Source organism: Sorex araneus, chromosome 5 (genome assembly GCF_027595985.1).
Source record: "Sorex araneus isolate mSorAra2 chromosome 5, mSorAra2.pri, whole genome shotgun sequence".
In the NCBI taxonomy this organism is placed as follows: domain Eukaryota; kingdom Metazoa; phylum Chordata; class Mammalia; order Eulipotyphla; family Soricidae; genus Sorex; species Sorex araneus.
Window position 1 is genome coordinate 181,684,924 of NC_073306.1, and position 10,558 is coordinate 181,695,481.

General features: G+C 45.7%; 1 protein-coding gene across 1 annotated transcript in view; it reads right to left on the bottom strand.

Annotated features, from left to right (window-relative positions):
* CHIC2 (cysteine rich hydrophobic domain 2) overlaps positions 1–4,481 on the bottom strand; it is a 47,160-nt gene extending 42,679 nt beyond the window's left edge. Inside the window, exon 1 of the mRNA XM_055138056.1 lies at positions 3,892–4,481. Within this exon, the coding sequence (XP_054994031.1) occupies positions 3,892–4,010 (119 nt within the window). The 5' untranslated portion in view covers positions 4,011–4,481. The remainder of the gene's footprint in view (positions 1–3,891) is intronic.
* Positions 4,482–10,558: the final 6,077 nt, after the last annotated feature.

A 10,558-nucleotide genomic window follows, 5' to 3' on the forward strand; every position in this document is an offset into this window, starting at 1 on the left:
TTTAATTGTTAAAAGTGGTTTAGTACCTTGGTATGTCAAAGTACTAAAGATATCACTTAGCAACATTCTTTAAACACTGATACATTTCAAGTAAATTTTTTATAAGTTCTAGAAACTAGAACAGAATGTTATAGTAATATCACTCCTTTACAACGATTATATTGTATCTCAAAGCAGACCTGAAATTTTTTCAAGTCACACTTCTAAATCATTCATTTTTCTACAGCATACTTGATATTAAAGTAATAGAAGAGTAGTAATACTCAACAATCAAGATCTATTCAAAATGAAATCTGAAAAATATGGATAAATCTATATCATTTCAGATCTGGTTTACAGATCAATTATAGTTAATACATCATATACTTTGAACTTGACCAAAAAAAAAAAAACCTGAACATCTTCCCAATTTTTTAAAGGCAAGAAAACTGAACATTCTCAAAAGCCAATAAGCAGCAATTTCAAAAAACTTTAGAGGTACTACTTAAGCTACTTAATTGCAGTGTGCCTGTGAATTTTGTCACTTTAAAAAGTTTTATACTACTATTACAACCCTTATTTATATTACAAAAGTTCTATACTACTACTTTAATACACCACACACACATTTTATACATATATATATATAATATAGTTTTGCCAGAGACAGTACAAGGGTCAGGGTGCCTGTCTTGCATGCACCAACCCTGGTTGGATTCCTGGCACCACATGTGATACACCTCCAGGACTGATCCCTGAGCAGTGCCATGAGTAGGTCCCGAGCAGCACCAAGTAGGGCACAAGCCAACCCATTCCTCAAAAAATAGGTTTTTGTTTTGTTTTGTTTTGGCTTTTTAGGTCATACCTGGCAATGCACAGGGGTTACTCCTGGCTTTGCACTCAGGAATCAATACTGGCAGTGCTCAGGGGACCATCTGGGATGCTGGGAATCGAACCCGGGTCGGCCATGTGCAAGGCAAACGCCCTACTGCTGTGCTATTGTCCAGCCCCCCCAAAATTCAGTTTTAAAAGCAGAAAGATCAACCCATTCCTCACAAAATATAGTTTTTAATGCAAAAAAAAAAACCCATTCCTCACAAAGTATAGTTAATGAAGAAAAAGTTAATTCCCAGAAAAATACTTCACACAGCAATTTAGTCTCATATAAACTATTTGGAAATAGAAAAACTAGTCTCAAGAGAATCACTGGTAGTTTTAAAAACGGCAGTCTGGAATCCTTATAACTGTGTTACCCTATTTGTCTCAAAATGGAAAGCTGTGTATGTGGAGATTAAGAAACGCTTGTATTTATTGAAGACAGATCTATATATGATGTACTATATAGATTTGCATGTACTATCTAATGTACTATATGATGTACTATATATCTTTGCATGTACTATCTTACTGAATCCTAAATAATCTTGGAAGTTAGAGATTAAGACACTCAAGGAATAATTTACTCAAGGAATGTCAAGGAATGCCAGGAGGGCACATCTGAATCCAGACCTTAGACTAAAAGAACAGGAAAGAGAGAAAAGTGGTTGGGGGTATCATGGGTAACACCAATGTACAAAGGCATACCAATTACTGGTAGAATATTGTCTGTTCCTCTACATATTCTGGAGTTTTCAATTCTAGTTAAATAAGGAAATCACCTGTGAGCCTTTAAAACAAAATAAAGTATCCACGTGGGAGAGATGGTTCAAAGGGGTGTTTTGCATACTGGAGCCCCAGGTTTGGACCCAAGCTTCACATGATCCTTCCATCACAGCCAAGTGCAGACTCAAAACCATAAAAAGCATCCATACCACGGGCCCTGACTCAGGTACTTGTTTTCAACTGGTCTAAGGTGGGCAAAACACTGAGTATTTTCTCCATAGTCCTCCAAAATAAAAACAGAGAACTGATAATTTCTGAGTACCTAGAATCAAGTTGACTGTAAAGCACTTCATCCACTGTATTTTCCACTTACCCAACAAAGTACTTAGCTTTTCCTTTACAACCAGAGCTACACCTCTTTAACAAAATATTACCATTTTTCTTTGACATTGGAACAGATAGGGAACCTGCGCAGCCAATACTAAAAAAGTTTGAAAGGTCTTTTAATTGTTCATATACTCTTTAGCTTTTAAACACTGTTTAAAAAAAAGAAAAAATCCTGAATCATGGGTCCAGAGACAGTATAGAGGGTAGGAAGCTTGCCTTGCATTTAGCCAAGCTGAATCCATCCAAACACCACATATAGTCGGGTTCCCTCTTCCCCTCCAAAGGAGTGATCCCAAAGTACAGGCTGGTGTGACCCCCAGCCCCCACCCACAAAAGAAAAAAAAAGAGAAAAAAAGAAAAATAGATCCTGAGCCCATCTGATTATTAAATGTACTTATACAGTTGCAACTAAAGCCATTCTGTGACATACACTGAAGAATATACATAGTATCTGCGTATTTCTTAACTCTGCTGGAAAAGCAGTTAAGACGACTAAATAATTGTTATTGTGGTGGCAAATTATTGTCTGCTCATGGTGCTGTGACAGCAATTATGCAGTGTTTTCGCCCTGTTAAATCACCTGAACACAAACGAACAGGTGCAAAAGAAATCAAAGCATTATATAAGCACACTCAACAACATGGCTGGTCATGTCATGGACCGGGGCACTGGACTGTGCTAACAATCTTCTGTTCCGAGTCTTGATGTCTGGCTCCAAGTTGCTCACTGCACAGCGCGCACACACCCTCCTCCAAAAAGCACAATGAAAACTGGAGCGGGCCATCGCCAGACTGGTGGGCCCTTCTGCTTTTCTGGGAAGGCTGAAGCGAGCAGCTCTCGGGCACGCGCCGGAGTCGGGTCCACGAAGTTGGAACAGGAACTCAAAAATGAAAGGTGGGGGCGGTGACTGCAACACTTGATGCTGTGCAAAACCTCCGGACTGCGCGGAGAAACATCACAAAACTTCCTGCTTCCGGACAGCTCATTATTGGGTTCCAGTCTTCACATTCCTGTGTTAGTCAGGGCCTTTCGTCCCCCGTATTGTTTGAATTAACACTGGCCTGCTCAGGGTTTGCTCATCCGCCTGCCAACCAACCACTCGGGATCAAGCCAAGGAGCCGGGCCGGAGCCGGTGCCCCCAGGAGAAGACGGGGCGTCCAGAAACCCCTCCCGAGCTTGGGCAGAGCGTGTGCACCACCGTAGAGAGTTCTGCTGTCTGTCGGGCGTGGGTTTCAACTCAGCTGCAAACAGCGCCGTTTCTGCCCATCTCCAAAGTCTCTGGTTCACCCATTTCTTTCTCTCTCCCCCCCCCCGCCCCCACCACCCCCACCGTTCACAGTCAAGTCCAGGAACTCGCCCGGGCAGAAACTGACTGCGAGAAATTGACAAGACCTGTGGCCTGTGCAAAAAGGGGCAGCAGACGCGACAACGGGGAACCTCGCCCCCCTCCCCACTGTCACCCAGGGGGGTCTCCCAAGGCCCAGATCTGGCCTCCAAGCCACATGTCACTTGGGCTCCGTGGTGCGGCAGCGGGGTAACTCCTGGCCATGATGGGGGCGCAGGAGAGGGCTCAGAGCGAGAGCACCCTGCAAGGGCAGACCCCAAACGCACGCCTGGCCCCCGGGATGGGGGGTGGGGGTGTGGGGGGGTAGAAGGGAGACCGACTCAGCCCGGGCCTGGGGACGGCCCGGCTAAACGGGGTGCCGGGGGCAGCGGGGGGAGCGAGGGCGGCGTTGGCCCCCGATTTCAAAGACCTAAACAAACCCAAACCAAGCAAGTTCTCACTTCCTGGTCGCCGGCCGTCCCGACGCTCCGGCCCCCGCCCCCACCCCGCCCCGGGACCCCGGGGAGAGCGGGCTCCGCGGGGAGGAAGGGCCCGGCCCCGCGCCGCCCGGCCCGCCCGCGCCCCGCCGCCGGCCTTACACGGTGACGTGCCCGGAGCCGCGGACCACCACCGGGTCCGGCGAGTACTTGAGCAGCTGCTCCTCCAGGGCCCGCTCCTCGTCCTCCTCCTCCTCGTAGATCTCGTCGAAATCCGCCATCCTGCGCCTCGGAGGCCCCCTGCCCCGCCGCGGGGCCTGACTCCGGGGGCTGCGGCCGGCAGCGCGGCCGGCGAGGCGGCGGCGGCGGCGGCGGCGGCTGAGGGGAGTCGCGGCCGCGGAGTTCGCTCTCGCCCCGGCGGGCTCGGCTTTTTTTTTTTTTTTTTTTTCACTGAGGCGACGGGGTCCCGGCCGGCGCCGCCGCCATTACCGTCAGCAATAACAACAACACAATGTCAACATCCGCCCGCGGGCCGACACCTCCGCCAGCGCCGCCGCCGCCGCCGCCGCCGCAACTCGGGCAACCACAGCAACAGCCCGAACCACCCGCAGCGGGAGCAGCCGGCTACGACATCGCGAGACTTCCCGGGAGTGCGCGCGGCCGCGTGGGCGCGTGGGCTCGCGGGCCGAAGGGCGCGCGCGTGCACGTGCGGCCCCGCGCGCCCCCGGGTCGCCGCCTTCCCTCTTACCGCCCCTTCTACCCGCCGCCGCGTGCGCGTGCGCGCGCGCGCGTGCCCGCCGCAGCCGCCCCGCCCTCTGGTCTCTTGGTCTCCACCGGCGCCGTGCTGGGGTTCTGCGGAGCACTGGGCGCTGATACCATCCCACGCCCAACCCGGGCGAAGGGAGCCTGGAGTTCCGGGGACAGAGTTACCCACCACCACCAGCACCCCCAACCCCCCAAGTTATCTCGCACCGAAACAACTCAAAATAAAATCCCTGGTTGGAAGACAGAATGCATCGGTTGCCTGTGATTGCAGGGTTATCTGATCATCTGATCTCTTTTCTTCTGTTGTTTTGTTTTGTTTTGTTTTGTTTTGTGGGTCTGTGATGAGAATCAGAGTCTGTACTTTCCCACTTCGAGGAGCCCCACCGACATACCGCAAACATTTCTGTCCACTCCAATGCAGGAATTCCTTAATCATGTTCAAATGCAGGCTAGTCCCCTCGTCCCTCTAGAGTTTCACTTGTGAGGCTGGAGATGTTTTGCTTTGTGTCTTCCAGGAAAACTCACTGTAGTCGGGCCTATAAAGCAAAATAGGCATTCTCTGCGTTCCAGATCCCAAGGTTCCGTTTCCTGCCCTAACTCCCTCATGGACCATGACCTTATTTTCTTCCATTAAAAGAAAAGGATCCATTCGAGGATCCTTTTCCCTTGCAGCTTCTCCCATGAAAGGCACTGGGAAAGAGCTCCCGGAATGGACGCCTGCAAAAGTCCTGGTGGATATGCAACACAGGCATTGAGGTAGAAAGGGAGACTCCTCCTCGACCTAGAACTGCTGAGACTTCTCCAAGTTACAGCATTCGTGTTCAGGCTATTCATTGTAGATGGGTCATTGTTTAAGTTGAGAAAATGCCAAGGAGACCAATGAGGACATTGAGAAACGCCAAACAATCCTCTATTGGAAGTGGTTGGAGGAAATGAGCATCATAGGCCAAGAAGAGACGGTGGAAAAAACGCTGCTGTTAACCTCCCCAGAGGACACTTCTTCAATTATTCATTCAACAAATATTTACTGAACTTCAAGTAATGTAAGGCAGTGTGCATGAATGTGTGCACACATGAGTGAGAGAGACAGAAACAGAGAGAAATATGAGTAGTCCTTGACTTAAATAACTTACCAGTAAGGCAAGCAATTAAAATGCAGCCAAGTGCTCCCCAAAAGTAATTCAGAGGGTGCTCTGGAACATTCAGGAAGCACCTCGGTTTGGTTGTAAACAATGGGTTCTGGAACCTAACCTGACCGCCTGGCCTTGAATCTCAATTGTGACCCTGGAAAAGTCTCTCAAACACTCTGTTCCTCATGCACAGAATAACATGTACTTACTAACATATTCTTATAACGTATAAAAATGACACAATACCCACTCCACTAGGATGCTGGGTAGATTTTTACACATATGACTTAACACGCATGCAGTACTCGCAAGAGATCCTGGGACACCCTGAGTCTGGGGCAGCACCGGGGGTGCTCTAAGGCCACACCCAGCTCATCAACTCTGTGAGGAACTCTACAATTTCTGTCTTATGTGGTGACAGTTTGCAAAGCATATGCATAACATGTCATTAATATCCCCTGAGAACCCTCTCAAGTAACCAAAGAGGATGTAATTTATTCTTCCATTTCACAGATGTCATGTGACTTCCTCAGCTCAGTGACTCTTTGATAATCAAAATCCAGGGCTTCATGGGGCTGGAGTGATAGCACAGTGGGTAGGGTATTTGCCTTGCACGCTGCGGACCCGGGTTCGAATCCCAGCATCCCATATGGTCCCCCGAGCACCGCCAGGAGTAATGCCTGAGTGCATGAGCCAGGAGTGACCCCTGTGCATTGCCGGGTATGACCCAAAAAAGTAAAAAATAAATTAAAAAAAAAATCCAGGGCTTCAACTCCAGTCCAATTTCATCAGGCCATGCTCCTTAGTTTCCTTCTTGGCAGGAACCAGGCAGCCAGAAACTGGCCCCCATTAAAGTTGATGCTGCAAAAAGAAGAAAAAAGAAACCAGAAGAAGGAACATATGTTCCAGCCATGGTCCGCACTCAGTGTGTTGTGACTATTATTATCCCTTTCTGGAGAAACAGAGGTCAGGAGAAGGAGGCTACTGCCCCAAAATATCTAAATCAGCCCCAAACTGACAATTCCCCAAGGGCAGAGGAAGTCACAAAGGGCTCCTTCAGTCTCTAGCACTATCCTGGGTTCCTGCCTCAGCAGAAAAAAATCCATAAAAGTTATCTGAATGGAGGCCTTTTGTTACTTTCAGGATATCAGGAATTAATTGGGCTGCTGAGGACAGTGAAAACTTCAGCCTTATCTTCACACTAATTCTGTGTGGGAGGCATGTTCTTATTCTCAGATCTATACAACAGCCATCATTGTAACTCCCACTGCCTTGGTGGAAGGTGGGCTGCCTAATTTTCTGCTTCTCCTGGTTTGTTCTTCTTTTTCCTGCTCTGAAAACCTGTCAGATCCAGCCACAGGGTGTGGGACCTGGGAACAGGGCCCAGAGGGTGAGGGATGATGAGTCAAACCGTTTCCTTGATGATCTGTTGACATCATCTTCCTCAAATCTGCCCCCAATCCTCTCCACAACAGTTTCCAATAAAACATCTGGGAGAAGAACCCCCTTCTCAGTTTCTTTTCCCTTGGTGTTCGGGAGCTTCCCCCCACCTCTGCTATATGGATTCCTCTTCACTGATTTCCCCTTTCCACTCATACCTCACACTCTTTCACAATTACCTTCACACCAGATGGCTCAAAACCAAACAGGATAATGCCTTGGTGGCCTCTTTTGTGAGGTAGCTGATACTCAACGGTTGGTGGGTTGGCTTAAGGCAAATATTACTAGACTTGAAAACACTTGCATTCTATCAATATTTAGCTGGGGGGCCATGGACAAATTCAACTTCCTAAACTTCCTTTCATTCATCCTAAAATACAACATGTGTCACAGGGTGAGCAATGATCCAGTGATAATACATATGCTTTCCCCAAATTCATCTATGGAAGCCCCATTACTCAATGGGATGTATTTAGAGGTAGGATCTTGGAATTGGTAGTACAGCCAGTAAAGAGCTTGCCTTGCATGCACCCAATAAACCCCGCAACCCGTCACCCCATATCATTTCCCAAGCCGTGCCAGGAGTGAACCCTGAGCACAGAGTCAGGAGTTAACCCTCCAAAAAAGGCCCCTCCCACAGACACAAAAATTAGAGATAGGGTCTTTCAGAAGTAGATTTAGACGAGGTCATGAGTGTGGGTTTCTCACAAAAGTGAACAAAAGGTGTGTACCTTTGACTCTCCCTTATCCCTCTCTTTTTCCACTACCCACCCAACCCCCACTCCACCCACCAACACACACACCCAATGTAAGAATAAAGAATGAAGATTGTCTGCTATAAGCCAGCAAGCATATTCTCACCAGGAACTATACTGAACAGATTATTGATCATGAACTTCCTAGCGGGGCTGGAGCGATAGCACAGCGGTAGGGCGTTCGCCTTTCACGTGGACGATGCGTGTTCGATTCCTCCGCCCCTCTCAGAGAGCCCGATAAGCTACCGAGAGTATCGCGCCCGCACGGCAGAATCTGGCAAGCTACCAGTGGCATATTGGATGTGCCAAAAACAGTAACAAATAAGTCTCACAATCGAGAGACGTTACTGTTACCCACTCAAACAAATCGATGAACGGGATGACAGTGACAAACTTCCTAGCAACCAGAAACTTGAGAAATAAAATTTGTACAACAGATAGGGTGCTTGCCTCTCACATGTCTGACCTGAGTTCAATTCCCAGCATCCAAAATGGTCCCTCATGTCCACCAAAAATGCAGAGCCAGGAGTAAGCCCTGAATGCACAGCATATCCAGGTGTCCTCATAAAAACCAAAAATTTAGAAAAACATAAAATTTCTGTCATAGGGGCTGGAACTATAGCACAGTGGGTAGGACATTTGCCTTGCACACGGCCAACCAGGTTTTGATTCCAAGCATCCCATATGGTCCCTCAAGCACCGCCAGGAGTAATTCCTGAGTACATGATTCAGGAGTAACCCCTGTGCATTGCTGGGTGTGACCCAAAAAGAAAAAAAATTCTGTCAAAAAAGTTACCTAGTCAGTGAAATTTAGTTATGGAAGCACATGCTAAGATGATACATAAACTTCATTTGTTTATTCACTCATTTAGTCATTAAACAAATAACTGTTTAGTAACTGAATTATTCCCACAAAATTTAACTCCATGCCAGAAGCTTGGGTTTAGCAATAGCAAGGAAACAAAATCTAGTCCCTGCCTTCATGAGGCATAAAATTCATGGGGGAAGTCTAGGACACATGAAAATAATAAAATATTAGTATTGTGATCAGTCCTGTAGAGAAGTGCAAAGCTCCAAGAGAGAGGTTAATAGAACTGACACTCTGAGAAGTCAAGATTTCTTTTAAGAAATGATATTAAAGCTGATATGCTAAACACAGTATGAGGGAAGGGTGGGGAAACAGAAAAGAGGATGAAGTACCAGGCAGAAGTAAGAACATCTTTGCCTTAGTTAGTATGGGAAGCTGTAAGAGAATGTCAGACGGGGTGCTTTATAAACAAGAGAAAACTTTTAGGAAGCACGAAGGCCATGATTATTAATATCATCACACCTGGGATTTAGGGTTTCAGTACAGGAATTTGGGGTAGAGTTTGAGGAGTACACAAACATCAATAGCATTGTTTAAAGACACGGAGGCAAGATCCACATAAAGTACAAAGTGAGAAAGGCAAAATCAAATTTGAAGATTGGTGGAAAGGGTTGCTAAAATTGGAAGACCTGGTAGATCTAAAATTCACTCTAAAAGTAAAAGATGGCTCAACATACACAAATCAATCAATATAATACATTGGGGCCTGGGTGATAGTACAACAAAGTAGGGTGACTTCCTTGCATGTGGCTAATCTGGGTTCAATTCCCAACACTCCATATAGTCCCCCAAGTTCTGTCAGCAGTAATCCCTGAGTGCAGAGCCAGGAGCACTGCTGGGTGTGGCCCAAAAATAAGAACAAAAGTTAATATAATATATCAATAAAAGAAAAGACAAAAATTATAGGCTTATATCAAAAAGAAGCTGAGAAAGACTTTGACATGATACAACATCCAGTAATGATTTTAAAAAGTTCTCAATAAAATGAGAAAAAAAGAACATATTGATACATAATATATGATAATTGCTGTAAACCAACAGTTAACATCATACTCAAGAGTGAAAAACTGAAAGCTTTTTTAAAAAATCAGGAGCAAATAGCTGGCGAGATATTCAAGGGTTAAGACACTTGCATGGGGGTTTGACCCCCAATACCACATGATTCCTCCCCCAGCACCTCCAGGAGTGACACATGAGTGTTGCTGGGTGTGGTCCAAACCTCTCCCCCAAATAAATAAATAAATAAAATCAAGAACAAGACAAGGTTGTCTTCTCTTACCAATTTTATTTAATTTAGAGCTAGAGGTCTAGCGAAAGCAGTTAGAGAATAACATATAAAAAGAATTCAGATTGAAAAAGAAGTGAAATAATCAGTATATATAATAATGTGTGTAGAAAGTCCTAAAAACTTTGCTAAAAATCTATGTGAAATAATAAATAAGCACAGCAAAGTGGTTAGTAATAAAATCAACATAAAAGTCAAACCATATTACAAAATGACAATAATAAAAATAGAATAAAAATGAAATAAAAATAGAATTTTTATTGGAATTAAAAATAGACACACAGACCAATGGAATAGAATTGAAAGCTCAGAAATAAAAGCACACATAAGTATATACTTCATTTATGAGAAGTAAAACTAAAAGGTCCAATTAAAAATTGATAGAAGCTTTAAATAGACAATTCTCCAAAAAGGTCATATAGAACGTCAACAGCCATATGACAAGAACATGAGAAACTGGAGTTTTAGTCTAGTAAAGCATTTGGCTTGCATGCAACCACCCCAGGTTCTATCCCTAGTATCCCATATGGTTCCTCAGTAATTGCTGAAAGTAACTCCTGAGTGCAGAGTCAGGAGTTGCCCTTTA